Here is a 26,555-nt window from a genome sequence, read left to right on the forward strand (position 1 = left end):
CCCATAAAAAGACCAAGGAAAAGCTCAACATAAGATCACTGTGAGGATAGTTTCTCTTTATAAAAACTAAAACAGAATCAGACCCAGTTAGCAGAGCAGCACTGAAAACTTCCCTTGATTAAAAAAGTCTTTACAACCAATAAACCTGGTGTGGTTATAATACAATTATAACCCCTGTAGTCATCGTTTCTTAAGATCTGAAAAAGAAAACGAGTGGAACAAACATGCGCTGTTGTCCCCACTTCAGTATTTCAAAACTAAACAAATGTGCTTTGGTGCAGTTGCCAACCTTGTTTAGTGATTTCATGATCTCTGACCCCCTCCAGGAGGAACAGTCCCACTTAATGTCACCGTTCTCTCACACATACTCTTGTGCTACTCCCCCAAGCAGATGTTTTTTTTCTCAAAGTCTAATTTATGTATCTGCCAACACTGTTGTGGCTCCTTCAGCCTCCAGGGTCACTGCAGACAATGTCAGGGAATACTAATAGCATGCAAATCCTTTTAATTATACATTGTTTATTCGTCTTTTCCTAAAGCTATAGTTTGATTGCAGAGTCCATGTCCTCCTTTAGTCGGCTGAGGAGCGGCCTCAGAGATACAGCGAAGCCTTGGTCTGGTCAGATGGGGCCACTATGACGTTATGTTCATTCCTGCACGGAGGTTAATATACAGCACTGCTCATATGAGGAAAACAGGCTGACAAAAGATTTCCTGCTCCTATAATTCCTGCTATGATCGGTCAGTTAAGTGAATTTCAGGATCATTAGATGAAAACTGTTAAAGAAAAAGTAAACTCTACATGTTTTTTTTCACCTAATGCTCAACAAATATCATAAATTATATCACCAAAAACTTGTCAGTTCCACTGTAGTCAAAATTATATGCCTGTCATGGTTCATATATTAAAAGGCTGCTTCACCAAAAACAGCTGATTATGAGGAGGATTTAAAGAGAGATTGACATGAAGTGGGCAGAAATCTTTACCTGCCAAAGTCAGGGAAAAACGTTCCTACTTTCACCCTGAAGTGGGAGCATGACAAAGAAATCCCAGTGAGTCTGAGCCAGACACACAGAGAACAAAGGGCTGAAAGAGACACACAGGCTGTGTCCCAGTTCAGGGGCCGCGTCCTTCAGAGGACGTGGCTTTCATAGCGCCGTAGCGTCTACGCGTCATTACCGTTGCATCGCAATCAGTCTTCAGCGCAGCCTCCAAAGGATGCAGCCCCTTAACTGGGACACAGCTACAGACCAACAATTTTCAATGGGACTGTTGATTTTTGTTTCCCACAAAAAAGCCCAATTATCTCTTCACAGTTTCACACAATGGCTTTGAGCTCAGGGTTTTAACACCGTGCTTATTTTCAAATATTAAAACACTGTTAATGTGGACGCCTGAATTTGATTTAGTTTCTATCTTTTAATGAAAATGTGTATTAGTCAAATTTTTGTAATTTGATTTTTGTTAGTTTAAGTTTTTCACATTATTATTATTATTTCTTAGTTTGTTTTAGTGTCATTTTTGTTAGGAAAAATATATATTTTTTTATTTTTATGGTTTTTGTTGATGGGATTAACACTGGCATGGAAAAGCAGTGGACTTCCTTCACACTGGCACTGGGTTTATAAGAACCTTTGCCAGTGTCAGGTTTCCTGATGAAGACCCCTGACAGGAGCCTTATGTGTTTGCTGGCTGAAGGTGTGGGCGAGTTGAACTCTCCTTTGCATCAGTTCATTCACACTTGTCTACCAGGTGTGGATTAGGAAATGCTAAATTAGGCAGTTACTTTGAAAATAGCATGGCTGTTTTCCTGGTACACATCAGCGGACACCATGGCCAGGTGCACTCTGACAGCAGCCAAAAGCCAGTCCACACCAGACAGGCATTTAACAGCTGAGCTGCAGAGAAAACTGACAGTGTAACGACCTTTGAGATTTTAATTTCATGGCCATGAAAGGGCACAAAAGATTTAAAAACATGGGTCTCATGGGTAAAACATGAGATTTGAAAGCAGGCAGGAGAAGATGCCTGTGCTCTTTTTCTAATGTGCAGAAAAAGGGGACGTCTCTTGTGAAAAATGAAGAACAAGAAATACTTGGTTACATCAGACACAGGAAAAACATCCAAAAAAGGCTTTGTTGTCATGGTTACAATAACAACAACAAACGGTCATGGATAACAGAAACAACATAAACTGCTACTGTCACATGGGAATCGAACACCGCTCTCCTGTGTGATGTTATTATATTCATCCATCCACCCCAACCTCCTCCTGACGTGGACTTTGTCGCTCTATAAACTACGTCACTGCACTTTTCCCTTTGCTCCTGTCGTCATTACTACGACTACTAGATGTCGCCAAGCAACAAAACCTAACTATGGGTCATAAAGATCTGCTGCACAAGCAACCTGTTCTTTTTTTTTTTTTTTTTTTTTACAGGAGGACAGTCTCAATTTGGTCTGAAACCACGATCAGTCCTGTTAAGACAAAAACATTAATATTAAAGTCACCATTGGTCTAAAACTGTCATCCATTGAGATGAAGTGACCAAAATAATACCAATCTCTGTGCCCGCTGGAGGGACTGCGACTGTGTTTGCAGTTGTGAGCCTCAGAGGAATAACGAGCTTGCTCAGCAAATTCTCTCCATGAAAATAAAGGTTAAACAAGCAACCTGAGACCGTGCATCCATCCTCTGCTGACTCAGACCATCTGTGTTACTGCTGACCTTGGACAGTGCAGGGGAAAAGACCAGTTCCTATATCTCACCTGACAAGACCACATTAAGTTGCTAACACTCCTAATCATTATCTACCAGCAGCAAAATAACAGAGAAAAGCAGCAAACAACTCCTCAACATAGTAAAAGAACCATTAATATCTGACACTAAATTCAGATAAGGAAAACATCACCTTTAGGTCTGGAACAACTTTAGTACAGACTAAGCAATTAATCAGAAAATTCTAATCACACAATAAACATAATAAAAACAGCCACACTTAATTTATGCCATTTTCATTCTCAAGGCCATTGTCTCTACTGAAAACCATAAAAACTGAATGCTAACAGTGCTGCTATTGACAAAGCAGCCAACACTGTTCACAGGGCAGGTATGAGCTCCAAGTCCCAAATCAATAATCCTCTCTCGCTGCATACTGAGCAGAAAGCTCACAAATTAACTAAAATAGTTTACAAGGAAAAGCAAACAGTTTCCTAGTGAAGCTAAAAGTAAAACCCAAATCTGAAAATCAGATTCAGTTTGAAGGGATTTCCTAATGCATCAGAGTGATTATCATGTGATTAACTGGCCTTTACAGAAGGTCTCTGCTTGTTTCAGTTTTTAGAGAAGTGCGGGAGCTGAAGGATCTTCATGTGCAGAAGTGTAGGAAATCAATTTATACAGGATCAAATTTTGCAATTATTGCCAATCAAAGAGAAACCCATACAAAAGCATGAGTCCGCTCTTCATTTGGAGACTCATTTATTTTATCAGCAGGCTGCGGTCTGGCTGGAATGATATGATAATGAACTTTCACTTTATATTATGATGGCAGCCAGTTAATGAGGACTACGCTGGCTCACCATCAAACTGAACTGATCCAAGAACAGCAGAACAGCCAGGTTTCCATCGCAGTTTTGCAAAGTGGACAAAACAAAATTGAGTGATGTTATGTGAAAAAAGCTGGGTTTTGTTTTTGGGGGGGTTTCTTTTCCATGCATGATATCATTCCAATTTAATGTGATGATAGATTTCCATCAGTCTCTCCAGCCTCTCGGGTGGATCTGGCTCCCAGGGCTTGGCCCTGGCTCCCAGGGCTTGGCCCCAGCTCCCAGGACTTGGCCCCAGGCCTCGACTGCAAAAAAAGTGCAAAAATATTGCTTTGTTGAATGGTCTGACAAACCATCTCATGCCAGTGTTTTTTCTTTGAATTCAGGCGTTTCCATTACTTGGTTTTTAAGTTTGCAATTTCAAATTGTGCATTAAGCAGGTTAATGGAAACACACCTAGAGACAAGTTTGTATCTTTCAATGCTCTGTGTACAATAACACAGCAAAGGTTTTCATGGACTACTCTAAGTTGCTCACTAGCGGCATGGATCAAAGAGCAGCAAGGTCATCTCAAAATAATAATAATTAAAAAAAAACTTCGGACACAGGATAATTTCATGGTTGAATATAATTTTTTCAGAACAAAGGGGCGAAAGCAGAGAATGTTGAAATTTAGTCTGAAGTGGCAGGAAAAGCGAAAAGCTTTGTTAATCATATACGTTTTATAAATTGTGTTATTATGTAAAGAGGATGTGTACATACATTTGTTTGTGCGCGTGTCTGTGTGACCACATATATGTGGGCAGTGTGTTGAAGCGTTAATCTACTAACCAGGGGAGGGAGTAGGGAGGGATATTGTGTCCCTTGTGTGTCTGTGGATGCTGTGTGTTAATGTCTTGTGCAGATTGCTAATTAAATTAATTAAATAAAAAGGAGTTTTCATCTACTTCCTTGGGAACTGTCTGACTCAGAAAGTGAATCTCACACACATTGTGCACCACACTGGAGCCTGAACTCTCTTGAGTTCATGAACCTCCAGCGTCAAAGATCTTTGATTCTACCATTTTACAGGTTGTATTTTCCATCTTTAACACCAACACTTTTCGGTTCCAAACTGGAAAAGGCATATGGTTGATTTAATCTGAGATACAGAAATGAAGCAGAACGGTGTTAAACCGGCTTCGGTCACTTACAAATGGTCTTAAATAATAAAACCTGGTAGAAGTTTTCCAAACGTTTGAGAGACTCCTCTGGCTCAATATCACAACAAGGGAAATGCCTCATGATGGTCAATAACTCAAACGAGACTACTTAACTGACATCTGACATTAGCAAAAGCCCCTCTAGCATCCTTTAAGGCTGTCTGACAGGTTGACACACGATCTTTCCAAATGTCACCATGACTACTTGAACAACATTTAAATTCTGCTCTGCTGCTTTCAGCTTCCTGTATTTATGAGCCATGTGCGGTCAGATGACAGAGGCTGAAAGCAAATAACCATTTTTACTGGGATTCATATTTCACATACATATATTCAGTCATTTCATGATACCTGTTGACAGTGTTCCTTCCCACTTCCTACCCGTTATCCGTCTGTTAAAACCCTGTATTTCTGCAGTGTTATAGGAGAAAAAACTTGAAACTACTTTTTTGCTAAAAAGCAAACCAAGTGGAGAATGAATAATGAGAGACCAGGGACCAGAGAGGCTGCTGCCTGACAGACCTGAATGAGGATGGAAACATTTACATTCATTCAACTGGTAGACACTTCTGACCAAAGTGATGTACAAGTGTGGTACCGTATCTAAACCACCGTTAGTTTGACCATCCAACAAGCACTTTGTCTTCCACATACTGACCACAGCCCAACTGATCCACTGGTCACCTCACCTGTACCTGAGAACTTAGTTTGGATGATTTCAGACTGTGTCTCCAACCAAACAACCCTGCTGTAAAACAAACTTTTATAATTGAGGCTGTAAGTGATGTTGCAGTAATAAGTTCTTTTTGTGCAGTAAGACAATTCTCTTACTAAGAATGATAAAGCAGCAAAGGTTCAGTGTTGCTGAGAGGTTGATACACTGCTCGCTGTTGATGGTCAAGGTTTCAATCATCCTCCTTTCTTTTCAAGAACAACTCAACCCCACATTGTTGCACTTTCCTCAACATGTCAGTGAGGTGCTGCTCTGTTCTGCCCTTCCTGCCAGAAGAAATGCAATCAATAAATAATGAAAAAAGGATATAAAGGGGGTCAACTCAGTGATTGTTTGGAGGCAAAAACGCTCAACTGCACTCTTGATGATGACAATGATGATCAGAGGCAATCCAAAGAGCCTTCTGTTGCTGATAGAGTTAAGCCTACCATCTGTTGAATATTTCAGAGGGCTGCCTGGCAAGAGGGAAGTAATGAAAATTTTACTCTTGAGTGAATTAAGAAGAGTCTGACAGAAGTTAGATCAAACCAACCAGTAACACAAGAAAATGAGAGTGTTCACTGTACTCGCTGCTCCCACAGCTAATTAAGAAATCCCCACAGGGGTCGACATGCAAAGCAAACGCCAAAATTGCCCTTGATAAATTCAATCAGAACTTCAGCATCACCTGACTTGCTTGGCTAAATTGGGGAAAAAAAGCTAATCATTGCGATTCTGAGTTGATTATGTTTATTGACAGATCTGGAGCTGAATAAAGTGAAAATAGAAAACAGAGTTCCTTCAGTGCAATTGAAAGCTCATTTAGAGTTACTTTTCTACTGTGCACAAGTTAATTACAATATATATCAAAATCAATCAACAAGAATTGCTAGGATTTACATTCTAATTTTACTGAACCCCCACCATTTCCAGTTTCATATTTTGTGCATTGTCATACTAAGGAATCCAACTGATGACACAGAGACTGGATGTTGTCACTTTCAATTTTGTACTTTGAACCATTTCAAAATATTTTCTCTTCCAGCATTTGCTTCAGGCCAAAGGAAAGGAAACAATAGTAAAGATGCATTCATGCGTATTAGCAGTTTTAAAAAGGACCCGAGCTTGAGCCCTGAGGAACGCCACAAGTTATCCCAGCTTGTTTTGCTCTGGTTTTAATAATACTGGGATATTATTGTTGTTGGTGTTTTAAATATTGTGGCTGGAAGTGTAAATAATATTTGTTCAGAGTAGAACTACACAAAGAATGACCGTCTCTCCTCTCAACTTTTTTTGAGGGAAGTTAGTTTTTCAAGCAAAGTGAAAATTAAAGTTACTGGTAACATTAACTAGATAAATGCAACAAAAAGTAAGCAAACATCTGCTGCACCGTGATTATGGATGGAAACATAGGCCAACTGAGCAATAAAATTAACAACAGATTAATCAGCATATTAATAAATTAATAGGGTAAATACAGCAGTTGTAGCCTTGGATATGTCATGAAATTCATCCACTTATTCCAAAATGAGCTGAATGAAGAGCAGAAGTGAAGCTCAGGCCTGTTCAGAGTCTAAATTAGGTTCAGGTGCAGAATGAAAGACACAAATCGATCATTTGCTTTCAAGTCTCACTTGAAAATGTCCGGATTAGTGATGAGGTCGATGGGTGGGGATGCTTTTTAACAAACATGAATCTCAGTTGCTGTGGCACTGGCATCCAAAGCACTGCTCCCCGCTGGCTGTGTTATTGACAAGGTGCATCCATTACTGCTCGTGTTCCTCACAAATGACTGTCATTAATGAACAGCACCTGGAAGCGATGGTCACAATCAGCTGCTGGAAAGCCTAACCCAACCAGGCAGCCGGCGGGAGGCCCTGGAGGACAGACACCAGCTTTCAAATGAGCCTGAATTAAAGATGAAATCACTCATCTACTGGACTGTCTGACCTGGATGGATTCACACATGCAAATCACACTCAGTGGCACAAAGCTTTAGTCATTATGTTGCTTTTTTCCTATTTTGACACAAAGGTTTAAAATGGAAAACATGTTTTCAATAATAACCCGACTTCAGTTAGTGTTGATGTTTAGTCCAGGTGAGCTGAGGTGAGCAGAGCTTATTAGGATGACAACAACGCTGTGGTTTGCCCTTGAAAATTGAGTTTTCAATTCAACACAACTTCTACTGTGACTAGGTCACATGATGATGAACCAGTTTCACTGATTCTCAACATAAATCCTGACCCCAGCCTGGTAGTGCTCAGTAGAGCGTGTGTTACTGAGAGAAGCTCTCATTTTGTAGATAGAGATTAATAGACACAGTCTTTTCCTTGTCTGTGTGTTTCCAGCGAGTCGCAGAGAATTAATGGGTCAACCAAACGCTGCTGGAGCGAAAACAACGCTGTCATCTCCCCGTGACGCAAGAACCTGTAAAATTAAGATGAATGAGCAGAAGTCGTTCTCAATTTACAGTTTGCTAAATCCGATTACATTCACTTCACCAGCCTGACTGCGTGCTCATAGAGACGGAGCAGCGACTGGCTGTTTATACTCAAACATATGACCACAGGTTATTTGAGGAAGAAGAGTGTGTATGTTTGAAGCACCACTCAGTTTGGTCTATCATCTATGATCTTCACAGATACCAAATAACTTTATTACATGATGCGGAATCAGAACAATATTTTCACTGCAGTAGCACTCCCACTCTGTCTATGGTTGGGGATCAATACCATTTTTATCTAATCCAAATCCAGAATAGAACCCACTCACTTGGGTTTACTTTTAAAAATTAGTAAGTAACTGCATTCATAAATAACTATAACTCAAAAGCCTGTCATCACCTTTTGTTGGTTACAAAGGCATAAATGCTTCTGAGTAACAGCCTATTAATGTAGCCAACCTGTGGTTACGACCTGAGCTGAAGAGGACGATTAAATGTATCTGACCCTGAACTACTTCATGAATGTAAAATGTTGATATTATTTAATAAAATTAACCAGGAAAAAATAATGTAAGGCTTTAGGGTAGATCAGAGCGGATTAGTCAAGTTTATCTACAAAAACACACAGTCCACTTGCATCATAAGGAACTACAGAGTAAAGGGTAGATACCCGACCTGAACAGGACGTGTGCAGGTCGGGTATCTAGTCCGATGGGTTCAGACAGTAATTTAGGTTCAGGTCAGGTTCGGTACTTCAGCCTTTTAATGGTCATTTACAAGGTAACCACACGTGTGTAATCAGGATAAACAGACAAGCTGTGACACTGGAAACAACAACTCCGTGACAGGGTAACATAAACTCAATACTTCAGCTTAGATTAACTGGATCAGACTCAGGTAAAGTTCAGACACACAAAAAAAGTATGTCTGTCTGGTTCAGGTTGGTTTCTGGGCCTGAGCTGCACTCTCACAGTGACGAATCCCATTTCTCTAAACTTTATGATTCATCTATATCCAAGGCTTAATGTTATAGACAGAAACTCTACAATAGTTTACTTTGAATGTAATTAGTTTGCATTTAAACTTTTATTTCTGTTTTTCCATTTGCAGGTTCGGCACTCGTCCTGTTTGTAGTGAAAGTGTTATATGTGGCATGAATGTCATCATAACCTGTGAAATCTGAGAAGAGAGTCCAATTCTTTAATATCCATAATGTCAGTAAGGAAACAAGCATTCTGTTTTTTATTGTACAAAATATATTTATCTGGCTTTTATCCAACCAGAAAAAGTTTTATCTGACATCCTCTCATTTCAACAAGCACTTGTCAGACCGGTCTGAATATTTAATTTGGTGCGCTAAACACTCTCCAGTAATAAAACCATTAGCTGCTGTTACAGTTGATTTCTGAAACATCTGTCACATAAGGCCAGTGATCTGGAACATCACAGCTGAGCATCTGGAGTAGCATCAAAGTTCAGTTCGTTCCCACATCAATCAAGGTCAAAAAGCCTCGAGAAGTCATCTTTAACAGCTCAAATGGCTCAAAAATCACCCAGTCCTTACAGATAAAAAGAAAACTCTTCTCATCCAACAATTCAACTCTTTAAACCTCTTTTGAATCCAACACACACACAGACACAGAGAGGTTTAATCCTCTTCTCTTGCTCAGAGGATTGTGACGCTTGTTCCTTTAAATCAATTCTCCCACAAGTTCATTAGACTTTCCATCCATTTTTTGGTGAATATATCATATCAACCTCCATGCAGTCCCTTTTGTTGTCTTACTTTTAGATTCTTGTTAAACCTGGCAGACAAATAATTCACAAAGCTGCATATACTCCAGCAAAATCTTTACTTTTTCACATTGTTTCCCTGCACAGCTCTTTTTTTTTATCATCTATTATAATACAGTTGGGATGAAGTGCATGCTGAATTCATTAAGCAGTCTTTTTCTATTCCTATTCCAAAAACCTGTATAACCACAAAAGGATCAAACTCTGAATTTTTATAGACCACAATCTCAATAACACTGGACCACTTTCTGCATCAGCCACCACCATCTCTTTGATCTATAAGAGCTGCGACTGAGTGTATGTAAAATTAATTTTCATTTCAATCAAGGTTGTGCAGATTTAAGGAGACAGAGAGCTCATAAATCATCTACTTCTGATTGGAGATTGTGAAAATGCCTTAGTGAAGTATTATATACACAATCTGCTCACGGTTTCTGCAGGTTTTTCACAGCTAGTCACTTCACAACCTCACTGATTTATATCCTTTACCATATTTCAAGCTTTTTCATGCTTTTATTTCCTTATGGCTACAGTATTTCATGGTTGACAGGACTGCTGGACATTTTATGTCCTCTCCTTCAAAAATACTTTTTGAATCGTATAATTTTATAGTTCAATTTTTTTTTCAGGTTCTTCTTTAAGTTTCGCCTGTGATTGTTAAATGTGCCGGTGATATTTTCCATTTCTCTTACTGTCCCATGAAAATAATAAAACCAACAATGTATTAATCTGTCTCCATAAACAGTCCGACTTCCCTCCTATGTGGCTCTCAGCTTCAAGCCCCATTGGTTCCTACAGGAGACATAAATCTTTAAAAACACCTCACTTTTTGCTCACTGTAGTTTTTATCAAATGTTACTCCAGCAGACAGAAACTGTGCATTTCTTGACGACTAGTTTCAACTATGGGTAACTCCAGTGCAGCTGCTCCAACAGTGGATGTCGCAGCACCCTGGGGTGCCTTATGGACAAGCTGCAAAGAGTGTTTGGTTCCTTTTATTTACCGCATGTTCTAATAAGGCTTCACCACAAAAAATAAATAAATAAAAATAAACAATCATGGTGACATTTACAATTACTTTTTGTAACATTTTTTTAAAAAACCTATCAAAACAAGCATAAATAAGCACTAAATATCAAAATCACCATATTAAAAATCCCAATAAATACCACAACTCTGTCGATTAGAAATGATGCTTACACATCACTGAACAGTTGGATTATGATCTGAGAGAATTTCTTTCTTTAATGAAAGATAATAAATGATACCACCAGAGTCACAAGGAGGTGTTGCAGGTGGCAAACTGTGACAACAGAGACCAGGCTCACAGCCAGAATCCTGTCTGTGCTTTAAGCAACAAAAGCCCTTGGTCAAAAGGTCAAGTTGTATTTCTCTATAAGGAGGTAAGAGCAGATGTGTCTCCAGCACCAGTTTTCTATTTTTTTCACTTTTCATGTGGGAAAACCATTTTGAACTAAATATTAACCACAGCAGAGGATTTTTACAGAGTTTTCTTTAACGTCAGTGAAAGATGGTGGTTTTAGTTAAATGTAAATAAACAGGTGTTTGAAGTCACTGTGAACTTTGTCTATATTAAACCAGACCAGGAAAATAGAATCAGGCCACAATTATGTTTCCTACAAAACAAATGGCAAATTAGTTGTTGATAAAAGTAATTCCTTGTGAGTTTTCCAGAGACAAGGTGTTGAAAAATACCAACTGTTAGTGATGAAATGATTTGTCCTTGTAAACAAAGCTCAAACAAAATGCTGCTACAGCTCAACCCTCAACACAGATGGAGACGACCAAACCTGAGAAGAACAAAATAACTACAATCAGACTGTACAGTGATGGCGACTCAGCTCGCGGCTTTACAAACAGGTTTTGGCTGCTCTTCAATCACTGCCTGATTGTGTGGTCATTGTGGTCCTGCTGTTTCCAGCATTGTATCTGTGTAAGATGGAGTTGTCATCCCTGGTGTATGTAAAAAACAAAAACAAAAATAAGACTTGCCTGAGGTGGAGTCTGAAATCTCTACCAATATCAAGACACTGTGGACATCACGGTGAACTCTCGTGTCCCACTGAAATGCCTGCAGTCTTTCCTGCTTTGTTTTGTTTGTTTTGTTTCTTTGTGGTTTTAAGAACCAAAAACCATCTCAGTGTAGTTCTACATCTCCTCTCTCAGGCTTCTCTCTGGAGAAGGGACAGTCAGCCAATCAGAAGAGAGGATCTGAGCCTCTCTTCTGATTGGCTGATTGTTTTCTGAGTGATATAATAAAATTATAGCAGATTTCAGGTAAACACTCAGAGAAACCAAATCCTGCAAGGTTGGATGGTGGGTCCAGGTGGGCGGGACTTGGGGCGTGGCTGAGAGCAGTGACTGCTTTGTTGTGACATCACAAAGTTCCAGAAGTCCTGACAGCTGGTTTTAAGGATCAGTTTCTGAATACAGGCTGTGTGCATTTCTCTGTGGACTGAGGCTTTGATACTTTCACAGTATTAATATAGAACCTAGACCTGCTTTATATGGGACCTGAAATAATTAATAACAACAATAACACAGAGGAATAAGATACATCAGATTTCTGATACACCAATAAAACCTGTTAGTTGGATACATTTATTGATATTGATTGATATTTATTTATTCTTTAAGCAGGCTTTCTCTTGTTAATACTGCATCAGTTTGTATAAGCCTACAATATGTTTCATTCTCCAAAAGTTAATCTCCTCCACTGATGAACCAACTTTTACACATACTGTGGGCTGATTCTCTCGCTGGGGTTCCTCTGCTGATGGCACAACTCATCTTGTCAATCGCTCGCATCATCACACAGATTCACTTCTCCACTGAGGCACATTAACCATCAGCACACATATGAGCAGTCCATTTTTATTTTTTAAAGGAGCGCCTATCCCTGCTTTGCTCTCGACAGGATATGAAAGATGAGGAGATCACAGACAGAGAGGGGCAGAAACCCAGAGCAGACACAATAGGAGTGATATCAGCGCAGCCGGGACCCAGGGGCCTTCGGTCATTCGTGACGTAGCAGGAAACTTATTTAGCTGCTCTCATGCCTGAGCCATTATTGCAGACAGCAAATAAGCAGCAGGGAGAGGAACATCCCTGCTGATGGTGGCACTCGGTTTTTTGTAAGGAGTGAGTAAGAAACAGTAAATAGCTGCAAATAAAATCCATTACAAGAGGTCTACTGTAGTTTCCATTTCAATACTTGTGCAAGCCAGAGTCTAACTTCCACTGTGGCCCCCAACTTTCTGCTTCCTAAAATCTCACAAAACAACGTCCAGCTGCCAACATCCAGATCAGAGAAATGAGTCGATAAAAAACGTGTGCTCACAGCAATAAGCTGAACGGCAGCCAGTGGTTTACAGGATTTTTAGGTCCTGGGTTTTGTCTCTCAGGCTACATACATACTAACACTACACCCTCTGACTGGTGAAGGTTGTTGGAGCCTGGGAGTTGTTTTCCAGAAAAAAAGAAAATAAAGAAAAAGAAAAAAATAAAAATTAGAAAAAAAAATTTACTTTTATTTTTATCTACAGTGAACATTTTCCAAAAAAGATCCTGAACTGAACATCAATAAAATATGAGGCAGTAAAAAGCTTTAGTATAGAGGGTTTTAAGTAGTGTTTGTGTATTATTCAAACATCATAGCATACCTTATGTTTTTGTTAGACCCTTAATCTAAAAAGCATGATGACCAATTTCACAATAATGTGGTGGTTGCTAGGAAATGCCATTCTTTGTCTTCTATTTTTATTTCTTCATGTTGTTGATGGAAATTGGACTTGTTATTATTGGACATATCAGACCACATGCTGTGTTGAAGAATGAGAGGATACAAATCTAATTTTGTGCATCAAATGAGAGAAGATAAGAACTGTACACAAGGCTACGCAACAACAACCCACTGATCCTCTGTTTATTACATTGAAGGCTATAAAATTCCACAGACACTTGGTAGGTTTTACTGAAAAATGGTGCAAATCATGTGTAAAATGAAAAATAAATACCTACAATAATAATAATAATAATAATAATATCCATATGTTGACTCAAGAGTCATATTACAATTTCAGGATGAAGGTGACTTTTATCACATTGCACCATTAAGTTTTAGCACTTCACTGTCCCTCCAACTGTGAATGAGCTGGAAATTATCTTCTGTAGCCTTTAAGGGCCTGCATTAAAAAAAAAAAAAAACAGACATCTACCATCCTCTCACCACCAGTAGCTCCGACATCCAGGGTGAGGAATAATGTTAAGAACCTTAGTTAATACTCACATAAATAAAACAAGCCTTTTTCAGCGCTCTATGTGGACCCATTAAAGAAAGCAACTCATGGAGAAATGGCAACAATTAGTACTTAACAAGAATTATTAGTCATTTTGTGGCTTTCAGTGATGGTTTCAGTGTCATTGCTCAATTAAAAACAGCACAGTGTCAAACTAATCCCTGGACCTAACCCTAACCCAGCACCGACACATTAAACTTTGTAGATTCTTCTTTTGTCAACTGTGAAACGATTCTCTTGACTATTAAAAGGATCTGTTATTACTCCATTACATTTAATGTTGGAACAAATAAGTAAGTGTCAGGATTTATTTTTTCCACTCAGTTGTGCAGTTATGCACCAGTATAGGCGTGCTACACATTTACTGATGGTAACATTTTCACGTGTCCACAACTGGAAACATAAAATCCACTGAGCCCAGGAAAGATTAACATCCTCATTAAATACATTTTGTTCTGAGTTGTTATGAACCGACCTCTGCTGTACATGTGATATTTTCTGGACAGTTTGTTGGTTTGTGGGAACTGGCTTGAAGTATGTTTTTGCAGAGTTTGCGTGCGCAGTATCTGAACTATTATTGATCAGAATAATCACTTTTTTTTTTTTTTTTTTTTTTTTTTTAAAGGAAATGACAGGCAATATTCTTTATTTTTGCTACTGTCAGCAAATCCCATGAAAAGACTAAAACCAACACTTTCTTACTTCCCTGCTTTATCTCCTTCCCTGAAACAGATGGTCCCTCTATTTGCAGAACAGAAAGGAAATGGTGCATCTGTTGGGGACTTTTTTCAGCAGTGGATTAATCTATATTTGGGCTGAAATGAGTATTTGAGGCAGCAGGAAGGTGTCTGAACTGAACCAAAGTAAAGTGTGTGTATTCATGGTGATGAGGGCTCATGTCACTCTGTGTGTTTTTAATAGTTTGTGAGCACCAGTGGAGCTCTGTGGCTCAGAGGAATAAGATACACCAGACACTGATACACACAATACGTGTTAGAAGGAAAATTCATTGCTGGTTTTGATATTTTTAAAGGGATTTGTTGACAAGAAGAAGAAAATACAATATGACCAGATGCATTTTTCATCTGGATTTGAAGATGATAGTTTCCTGTCAATATAACGTTTTCCTTTTTAGTGCACCTCACCAGAGCGTAGGTTTCCACTGATGCAGATTCATGGTGAAGTCTGTTGTTCAAACCACTTTGTTCATGTAGGGAAGTGGAAACCAAACCTTTGAATGTGACCTGCCTGTTTCCAACACTTGAGAGAGATCTTATCTGTCCAAGGAGGTGAGGAGACCTCCTATCCTCCACATGCAGATAGAAAACAAGGGAAACTCATCTGACAAGAGGAAGACGCGCCGCTCCAAGTGACTCAGGAAGCCGGTCTGCTTCGACCCCACCTCCACCCTGCACGGTACCTTTGATTTCTGCAGGAGCTCCTCCACAATCCAGAACAGGTGGCACGAGTTCCGGTACTGGTCGACAGGAAACTTGTCGAGCCCTGAGTTCTCCTGCCCCTGGAAAGTAACATCTACATTAGAGCGTGGCTCACTGATAACCACCTTCAAGACAACACTGTTATTTCTGTTGTATGATGTGAATCAGTGTTAAATCATGACAACTACAACTTGACAACTTTTCAGGGTGAAATCTAAGCCTGGACATATTCTCATCTGTCAGTCAGATGAGTGCTTTATCATCTGGGGAAGATGAATAATTGAAAAAAATTTCATGGTAATCTATCAATAGCTGCTCTAAATAGATGGTCAGTTACTTTTCTACTTGTGGGGAAATGCCACAGCTAAGATGCAGCCAAGTAAGTGCTTTAACTAAATGACTGCCTTGCTAATGCTACTGCTGATGAACAAAGAGCGCTGGAGGGATGTCATTTAAGAGAGGCAGTGGTAAGACACCAGATAAAAAGGTAAATCATTATTGCTGCATATGCTGCAAGTTAATATTTACCACACAAACTATGGCAGCACAGAAACATGAGGAACAAGTGTGATTGTTTTCACTGCACACACTAAGTCAAAGCACACAAAACACAGAACACTGCAAACCTAATTTTAATTATTCAAATAGAGGGAAGCTCCTGGATTTCTTCCAGGCTATATCTGTGTGTGTGTGTGTGTGTGTGTGTGTGTGTGTGTGTGTGTGTGTGTGTGTGTGTGTGTGGCTGTGAGATGTCACAAAGAAAAACAACAGCCAGATGGCTGTCAGGTATTCCTCCAGGCTAAAACCCTCAGAAAGCTGACAGGATGTGACAACAATACCCCTTAACCCCTCACAAACAAACACACAAACATACACACAAACACACACACAACACTCAGACCCCCATCACAAATGGGTCACTCAGCACTTGACTCTGGTGCAGCATCACACCACTAAAGCAACTCTTAGCTAATGGCTAAAAGCAGTGTGTCCCCCTATGACCCCGCCCTCCCCAATGTGACGCCATGCCCACTCACAAAACCAACAAAATTAAAACAGCAACAAATTTGAGCAAGACAATCTTTTATCTGTTTTTATTTACCTAGAGTAATTTATTTGCATTTGTTTCATTCCAGCCCAGCGTGTCTCTCTCTCTCTCTCACTCTCTCACTCTCTCACACACACACACACACACACACACACACACACACACGTTTGAAATCCCTCTAAGACCAAACTTGTCTGAAAGTCAGTGTTTACATGCAATCTGGGAAAGCAGCAGCTACTTTCATCTTTTCATCAACCAGGCTCTAATAAAGCTACTGTCCTCTACCTGCTAACACAAAAGGAAGTATTGAGCTCACATTCATCAAGACGACACAAGCTCGACTCCAGTGGGACGACCATGTTGCTAAACACATTTGAATGAAATGTATCGATGAAACTTTACACCAACTTTATCTTTTACTTCCAGTGAGAGGCGTGTGCCAACACCTCAGTGAGTATATTCATAATTGGCAATGTTAATTTAGTATCTTTATGAAAACAGAACAGAAACTTGCCTTAGGATGAAATCTCTGCTCTCTAATTCATCTTTAAACATTAGTATATTGATTCTGAGACTTCTCAGGACCTAATATAGGCCAAACTGACAAACTGTACTCACCATAATTAAAAAGCAAGTTACAGATGGAAAATTAGCATTTTATGTTTCTGAAGTGATTAGGATTCAAAACCTGGGCCTAATTTACTGTTGTTTTCGCAAAGATAATTTATACAAATATGTATAACTCAGACTTGCATGAGTGTTGGCACATTTATTCAAAGACCTGTCAATCAGTTTGAGGGTGATAACAGGCTCCAGTCATTTTGAACTGTGAATTTAGCGGCTGTATATGCTGCATGTATGCATACTTGGTGAAATGTTGCCGTTAAGAAACTGTGCCAGACAGCTTGACACAGAGGTCTCGGATATTCACACTGTCTGCTGCAGCAACTGTCAACAAGATGGAAAGGACATGTTTGGTTTTGGGTGAAAACGGGGGAGAGAAGCCTTCAGTGATGTGACTCTGCATATCATCGTTACTGAGATGATTATCTGAGCTCTGTCCATGCAGAGTCTGGATTCTGGATCCACAGCATCATTCAGACACGTAGTCCGAGTGGTTTCCTGGCATCCTCCAGTGCTGCCCCATGATCCATTTAAAATCTAGTGAACTGATGAAAACATGAAATGAAATGAGGCTGTGAGAGCAGGACTGAAAGCTCACTGAAACCATTTAATCAGGATTCAGTGCGTCAAGAATGTCACCGTTTATTTTCAACATGGCTTCAGCTTAACCGACTAAACAGTGCATATCCTATTTACAGCAAAGGTGTTAATTAATATTCTCTGTTGTACACCAGAAAAACAACTGAAGCAGGCACACACACACACACACACATACACGCACACCAACACACACATTTCCTGCAGTCTGTCTGCTGCTTATAGCTGTATAGAGTATAAGGATGCTTCTAAAGATTTTTAATTTATTCATTAATTGTTGTCTCGATAAATCGACTAATTGTTTCCTTTACAAATTTAAGAAAATAAACAGAAATGCTCATCACATTTTTCCACAGCCTAAAAAGTCCCGAAATGTCTTGTTTTTTCTGACCAGAAGATTCAGATTCAGTTTACAATCACACCAAACACAGAAGAGGAGCAAAAGGTCACTTCTGAGAAGCTGGGAAATGTTTCATATTTGTGTGTGAGAAATGTATAATAAACTTTTATAATTTGGGTCCTGGACTGTTGGTCAGACAAAATAAGTCATCTTGGGCTTTGGGAACATATCTGGGAGATTTTTCACAGATTTTTTTGACTAAACTATTCACCAGAAACATAACCATTAAAATAATCCATGATGAAAGGATTTGTTGGTTGCAGGCCTGATGAAAATACAAAGTTAATTGATATATCTTTAAATTTGTTTATTAAAAGGTTGTGACCAAGATATTCCATATATGCCAAAACCAATACACTCCATGATAAGCTATTATCAGCTGATATATCAACCCTGTCTGTTTATTGGACAGACTATTGTGCGGAAAGACAGTAAACGTGGACATGAATGACGTGAAGCTAAGCTCCAACAGCAACACACTGTTTTTCTGTGTGTGTCACCAGGACGCCCAAATGTTGAGAGTCTATCAAAAATCTGTCAAAGTATCCTGTCATTTCTGAAAACATCAACATTAGACTTAAATTAAACACTACAGACAGTAATCAGGAGGAAACAAGTTCGTTCACTCATCACGTCAACCCACTGAGCTGGATAAACTCAAAGATAAAAGCACATGTGGGCAAGTTTTCACCACCTTTTACTGCAGTAGAAGAAGTAAAGATCTCATTTTATCTTAAAATTGTTTGATGCTTTTCCAGATCAAACATGTCTCTGAAACAACAGGCATTTTTAATTCTGCTTATTTGTTCTGTATATAACAATATCTGGTGCAATGATACAATGACGTGGCCCGATTATTTACTTTTAGGTGCCAGTTCTATGGATCTATCTGGCCGCCAGTCATCACCTTCCTAAACAAAGCTATACCATCAGTTTTATTTGACAAACAACACATTCAAGAAGTAGAGGTGGTTTATGGTTGGTAAGAGGGAGCAAGAGATAATCTACTTTAATCTGAAACCTGTCAAGAACTCACATGGCTAAAGAATTTATGATGCCATCGAGCGGGATTCAATGGGCAGCAAAAATCAGTAACTGGAATTAAAATCTAGTAGGAGCTGTTATGGAGCATCTGTGAAGAACATACACAAAAACTACATCTTCTAGTCCACAGGGGGAAGTGACAGAAACGGCCGTCTGAATTTAAGATCTTGAAACCACAGAGGACCTGGGACCGGGTCTTACAGCTTCAGTTTGAGAATGAAGCCAAGTCCAGACAACAGCTGAAGACAATTCTACCAGTGACGGCCTCAAAATGCACTAGTGAATCAAAACCCTACCAAGAACCAAGGGTTGGACAATATGGCAAAAATATCATGTGTTTTAATAACTAAAATTAAAATCAAATGACCCTGAAAACTATGTGACAATTTGAAAGGTGATGAACCCACAAAGAATTATCAGCAGCTCATTTCAGCTCTCTGTTTCGGTTTTCAGGCCCACAGCTAATGCAAATTACAAATAAAATGCATCACTCAGAAAAAGGGAAGCACTTTTTCCTTTCCTGATTCTAAAATGTTAAGTATCAAGGACCAGTCCTATGCTAATGTTTTCTTTAAAATCTTTAAACCTCGGAGCTCATTGAGTCATTTTCACATAAGGTCAAGCTGACGTCAACCTGTGCAGACCTCTGATTAATGGAGATTATATCATTTTAATGTGCAGACATGACAGTTGTATCAATCATCTCATTTAACTCTCAGCATATTTTTCCAGAATGTCTAACTACACCTTTAACATCAGTATAACCTGTGTTACAGTCAGGTCCAAGCCCCCTGAACCAATGCTTTAACAAGTTTGTAGTGATTGTTATGTTTAATGTAAATTTGAGATCAGCTGTTACACTTTTGCATCCAAAAATGGGGTTGATGGGAGGCTTTGACAAGTGGTATAATATCTGCTGTATTCTTATTTCATCTGCGTCTACTCTTTTCCATTTCCGTGCCACTGGAAATCAAGGTTCCTGGCATGAAGGAAATAAGACGCACAACACTGACTGACAGATTCATCAGCACGAGCAGAACAAAAATCACCAGATCTCAGACTGCTTCCTGGTAAAAGAGACGTCAGAGAGACAACCGACTAATCAGTGGGTGGCTTTTCTCCCGACTGTGGGTTCAAGATAAAATCCCCTGACGTCGTCTCCCTCTTTCACAATCCCCAAGGAAATTATATAAGAGCAAAGAATCCTTGCATAGTACTATAGGAGCAGTGAGTACCTGTAACAGCAAGAGTAAAATCTGAAATAATTATGTTTAGTAGAAACAAAACTCTAATCGCAGTTTCCCTTCTATGTTTATTCAATAAAATAAATAAGTGAAAATACTTACTGCTGTTGTACTTTTAAGAGAAATCAGAATTACCACCTCACAGTTGTATTCCTCCATCAACCAGTCAGGTTGTGGTTTACAAACATGTTTGTCCGGACTGATATAATTTATGTAGTGAACACTTTGACAGAATTTAATACAAAGGTATTAAGTGTATTTTATCATCATTAGCATATGAATTCTTGAGTTATGGCCAAAAGGACGTTTTGTGAGGTCACACTGACGCTGACCTTTGATCTTTCAACACCAAATCAGTTTGTGCTTGAGTCCAAAGTTTTTGTGCCAGATGTAATAAAATGAAGATATGACATTCATGAGAATGGGACACATGGATGCAAATTTGAAGAAATTCCCTCAGACATACGGACGGATGGACAGACAACCTGCAAACATAATGGCGCCGGCTATCGTTTGTGTGGGGCCATAATAAAAAGGACAAAGGTTTGAAGAACATTAGATGAAGTGGCAGAACGTCAAACTGTGTGTATCCCCAGAGTCCTGCTCTAAGTGAGAGGATGAAAACAGCAGGGCGGACTGATTGAGTTGTTTGTTGGCTCGTTAGCACTCCTCAGGGATCAACAGGACAGAATATGTTGCTACCTTTTGATAATCCAGATAAACTACCCTCTCCCTCCACACCAGTTACAGGGCCACTTCTCACTTCCAGGCCACAACCACAAAAACAAAATGACTTTATCTTTCATTTTATCTTTAACGTCTCTGATCCCACTGAGTGACCCAAGCTAAATGTTGGACGTGAGGGCGCAGACAAAGCTGAGGTTAAGCGGAAGGTCATTTCATGATCGACTTTCCAGGTAAACATGATAATGAGTTGTAGCTTTGAAGCTAGGCAACAGGATACTGTAGAGCGTCTTTGAATATCAGCAGGAGGTTGCACTATAACACAGAGGGTCTGAAAAGGCAATAATTAGCTGCCCTGAGCGTCAGTTCAATCAATTCACAGAACACAATAATTTCTTCTATAAAATTACATCAATCTTCAACCCAGACAGCATCTTTGAATATCAGCAGGATTTCCTGCTTCTCTTTGTCATACGTAGTGAACTGAAAACCTCAGTGTGTGGGAAATTATATCTGGCATTTTTCACCATTTCCCATCATTTTACAGACAAAACAGTTGAAAAATAACCAGAAGATTAATCAACAATGAAAATAACAACTGCAGGCCTACAAGAGAGTTTAATCAAACCTAGGAGTGCGGTGCATCACAACAGCTACTAGGCCATGGATGTCAACAGATCCGTCTGTCAACTGAGCAAACTGATGAAAACCATGTGATGCACTGAAAGTCCAGACAAATTAGTAAGAGGACAAATTCAGTTTGACACTTAAACCAGTTTGCTCTGAATTCTGTGAAACAAGTCAGAGAACTTGTACACATATGCATTATTAAAGACGATACCTTAACATGAGGATAAATGAGGTTGAATTAAAGAGACAGAATAAATGTTTGACCCAGAGTTTGATGATCTAACATAGTTTGGGGGGCTATTAGAGATGAAGCAGCCTCACCCTGATAGCATCCGCTGCCCCGAGATTATAAAGCTTTGCCCTCAATGGGGTTTAATTGTCCATTTGATTAGACCTGAAGCTCGTTACTGTTCTGACTGGGCCGCAGGCGAGTCGACAGCCTGCAACCGTTGACTTAAAGGTGAGACTGAAAGTTTCTCAAGTGGAAGAAAACACAAGAATGAAGACAGATAAAGCAACAGATACCAGAGGTTGAGAAAAATGTTAACAGTAAAGCAACTACACTGAAAAATGCAACTAAAAATTTTAATTTTTATTGCTGATTATTCTCCAATTAATTTATTAATGGTTTAGTCCATAAGATATCAGAAAACAAATGTCCATCCCAGAGATGAAGGTGATGTCTTCAAAAGTCTCGTTTTGTTGGACCAATGGCCCAAAACCATTTGCAATGATATAAGAGAGAAAAGTGAGAAATCCTCACACTGGAGAAGCTGGAACCTCAAAATGTCCATCAACATTAATGAAAACTTTGCTTCGAGTCTTACAACCGCATGAACAGATTGCTCCATTAGTTTCTGGCCCACTTGGGGGCAGTTGAACAGCGCAGGGCGCAGTGCAGCAAGCTGTAGACACCAAGTTCACATTTTATTACCTAATTAAGTTTATTTGGCTGGGAAATGTGTTTAGCTTATTTACACATCCAGCAGACGTGACCGTTCATCTAGAGTTGTGTCTGTGTCCACCTGCTCAATCTAAGTGTAAAAGTCCCTCTTTTTTAGCTGAGACAAATCTCTGACTCTTCAGCTGCACAAAACAAGGAAACCAAAACTATGAGCTAAAAGAGGCTCAAATGCTTTAAGTATTTATCAATAAAATGAAATATTCACAACTAAATAAGTAAAAATGAAAAAAATCTTTAGTTATTATTTATTAAGAGTTTAATACTTGAACAATCTTCATCAGGACTTGACAAAAAAACAACCACGCAACTAGGGCTGCAGTGAAAGATCATTTTCATCATCAATTCATCTGCTGATTATTTTCTTAATTGGTCTTTTAAAGGTCAGACAATTGTAAAAAATTCAATTTATCAATTTGTCAATAATTTTTGGACACGATTTGACCTCCGCAACTCTGGGAGACGCTTTGTGTGGCTTTGAAAACTCACATATCAAAGTGCTAATTTTCAGTCTTTCATAGCTGATAAATGCTGCTAATTAGCTTTCCACTGTCTATGGCTCACAGCTTTTACAGCTGTTTGTAATTCTGATGAAATTACTTCAGTGTTTACATCAATACCTTTTTCCATGAGGCCTGCTTTATTTTATTTACACTGTTTTTGTACATAGCTACAAAAAAAGGTACATAAAGAGGAAAATGGCAAGGGAGTAAGACACAGATAGAAAGAATAGAGAAAAGGAAAAACGAGGTAATAGGAGGGAAAAAAATTATGAAAGAAAAGAACAAAAGAGGTAGAAAATGAAGGAGAAAATGAATCAGAAAAGAGAAGACAGGAGCGAGCGACACAGTAAGAGTGATGTGGTGAAAGTGGGAAGAGTGAAGGAGAAGCTGACAACAAGGACATAATGAAGCTGTGCTCGGCTGGAAGTGTGAAGGGCAGTAATTTACTGATCAAGGGCAGAGATTGATTTGTCAGCAGAGTGGAAAAGAAAGACCCACAGCGTGAGCGAGAAGCTTCAGCCTCCTCTCCACAACAATACTGTCGAGCGAGCCGGAGCTGCATTACCATCTGAATGCACAGAAGCTCGGCCTGTTCTGACACAGACCGCGACTCCACCAAGGTCTGTCCACAACAACAGCCAAGTCCAGTTTGTTGTCAACAAAGGACTATTTTTTTTCGGTCCATCAGGGTTCAGAGGAGAATGTATTCTTTCACCACCACTGTGATGTCGTGACCCCATTCAGTTGCTCAAAGTGCACTTTTTTCCTGATTTATTTCAAGTTTCTTTTTGAATCTCTAAATTCTGTGCAGCCTCATCTGCTGCAAAACCATTTACACTTTTTCTTTTTTTCTCATTTTCTTGTCACTGTTTCTCCAAATAATAAAGCCAATTATGACAATATTCAATTCAAGGTCATTTTCTTTGTAAAGCGCCATAACATATTATAAAAAAGTTAACTTTGTCCTGATGTGTCTGTCTGAAAACTGCCTTTTTAGTGTCAGAATATTCAGAAGATCTGTGGCTTATGAAAAATTGATTCAATATTTAATTAGGTGACTGTGGTGAGAAAGAATCAGTCATAATCTATAAACAGACTCAAACCTCTGCAGACATGTGCTGCAACTTCACCAACGTCCGTCCACTCAGATCTGCCACTAGTCTCCTAAAGGGGCGGGGCAGTAGAGAAACCCATGTGACACAGATACAGGAAATGATTTTCCTTTTTTGTCACTGATAATGTCAACAACTGATGACTTTAATCTGGTGAGCTCAACTTCTCCTCTAGTGCCACCCTGAGGTCAACAAGAGAAATATCTCTACAACTATCAGAGTGGTCGTCGGGGGTCACATGATCATTACCTCCTGAGGATGAATTGTGATCATTTAATAGAATTTGTTTCAATTTGGTTTCACAATTCTGAGTAAGAGTGAAGAAAAATAATCCATAATTCACCCTCAAATTAATCAATTTTCATTTTCTGTTGTCAGGTTATTGAAATTTTTGAGAATTGCCTGGTTGCTGTTGTAAATGATTCCTGATGTTCCTCCACTGAGGTGAAGGCTTCAGGTGTACATGCAACATGATCACACACACCCTTCCCCACCCGTCAGCACACAACACTACACCTCCCAGGAATTGATTTTTTTCCATCTCTCTTTTTCTTTCGCCTCAGTCTTGCAGACGATGCATCCTCTTGCAGTGTTTTATTTTTTCCCCTGACCATCTCCTTCAAAGCAGTCCGCCGGCAATCCTCTGATTCAACCGACAGAAAATCGATCCAAATCTCATCTAAGTTGGCGTTCTCTGAGCTAATATCTTGACATCTCCACTGCCTGGGGAAGTGGATGAACACTGGTTTGTCTGCTTCACGCACGCACACAAAGAAGTACTGTGTCCTCTTGTTTTCTTATCTCACCATCAGCAGCCCAGGAAAGCTCCACCTGGGTGGATGATTATATTCTTTTTTTTTTTTTATGTTAAATGGTCTCATGAGGTTGTGACAGTTGCCGACTGGACGTCTGTTCTGTCACATCTGTTGGCTGGAGACAGCTGATATGACGGCGGCAGTTTCCCCGAAGACCAAACCAAACTATTTACAGTGTTCAGCCTCTTGGGGAGACTTGATAGAATAGAAATGCCAGATCTGACAAAAGGGCTTCAGCTCTGACATGACAACTCAAAGTCCTTATCTCTCAACTAGCTGTCCTTAGTTCTACCTAAGATCACAGCTCCTCTATAGTCACTGAAGGTGTGTGGATCACTTACACTCATGACTTTCTTCTTAAGCTGTTTTACTACACTGCATTTCATACAACTTGGGTCTTCTAATAGTTTTGGTTATCATTCCTCTCAGCGGTAACACTATCCTCACCAAGTTAATATCTGGGAACAAACTAAAAAAAAAGTTGAACAGGTCAAGAAATGAGCCATCAGACAATCAGAGAGGTGGGAAACAAACACTAAGAATTTAAGATTAAAGTGGTCAATCTGCCACTGTTATCACTGTAAACTACATAAGTGCCCTTCAAGACCAGAAAGCTTTGCAGGAATAGCAACAGCAGCAGTGGTTAGTAAGTGTTAGTAAAGTAAGTGTAAATTAAAGAAGCAGCTTTTTCAGCCCCAACTTGAGGCCTTTACAGGTTCCGTATTTTACATGTGTGTTGATATACAGGATATATTTGTGATTTTAAACCATCTCAATGTAGTTTTACATCTCCTCTCTCAGGCCTGTCTCTGCGGCTAGACTAACAATGGGTCGGTGAGCCAATCAGAAGAGAGGCTCAGAGCCTCAAACAAAATCACATGAACTCACTGGTGGTCATGGCGCAGAAATAAAAATGGAGGGAGAGCAAATATTTCTAACATTATCTCTATATCTATGTGTAGTTTTTCTGAGGACTGAGGTCTTGATGAATAAAATGATACATTTTTTGAGAGATACTAAATCCTACATTCATCCATCTAAATGAATAGAGAATGTTAAAAAAAAAAACAAATAAAAAAAAAACAATTTTGTACGTCTGTGGTTTGTTTGTGCATTTATCCAGGCAAGTGAGAGACAGTAACTCCAGAAAGGCTTCAAGGTTTAGTTTTATAAAGTCACTTTGATCAACCAGTCTCATTTTTCTTCCTGGTTTGGCTGCTAATGAGAGCGGTACACTTTGAGGACAGAGGACGGCTTTGATCCTCAGCTAATTGTCCGTCTTTTTCTCTCCCTCCTCTGATCGTTCGTCAAATCTGTCAGATGCATGGTGCCGGTGGACGGGGGATGGCTCACCACACCGAGAGCGGGTCGCCTCACTGAGACGATGTCTGTCATCAAGCCATTTGTTCAAGAAGGTAACCGACTGTGACC

The 26,555-nt window shown here is 39.4% G+C and overlaps 1 protein-coding gene across 7 annotated transcripts in view; it reads right to left on the reverse strand.

Moving 5' to 3' along the window:
- The window catches only part of mei4 (meiosis-specific, MEI4 homolog (S. cerevisiae)), an 82,763-nt gene that overhangs the window by 22,904 nt on the left and 33,304 nt on the right, over positions 1-26,555 (reverse strand). For 4 of the 7 annotated variants that reach the window (XR_011686495.1, XR_011686494.1, XM_071467704.1 and 1 more), the window contains exon 6: positions 15,444-15,542. The exons of 1 other annotated variant lie outside the window; for it this stretch is intronic. Coding sequence is in view for 4 of the 6 variants with exons in the window: in XM_071467704.1 (XP_071323805.1) it covers positions 15,444-15,542 (99 nt within the window). In the remaining 2 variants the exon portion in view is untranslated. Of the gene's footprint in view, positions 1-1,571; positions 15,543-26,555 lie in introns of those variants that run through there. 2 more of the 7 variants (XM_071467700.1, XM_071467701.1) reach the window with 1 other exon arrangement.

Source organism: Trachinotus anak, unplaced genomic scaffold (genome assembly GCF_046630095.1).
Source record: "Trachinotus anak isolate AG129_WGS33_773 ecotype Australia unplaced genomic scaffold, CSIRO_AGI_Tana_v1 ptg000031l, whole genome shotgun sequence".
NCBI classification, from domain to species: domain Eukaryota; kingdom Metazoa; phylum Chordata; class Actinopteri; order Carangiformes; family Carangidae; genus Trachinotus; species Trachinotus anak.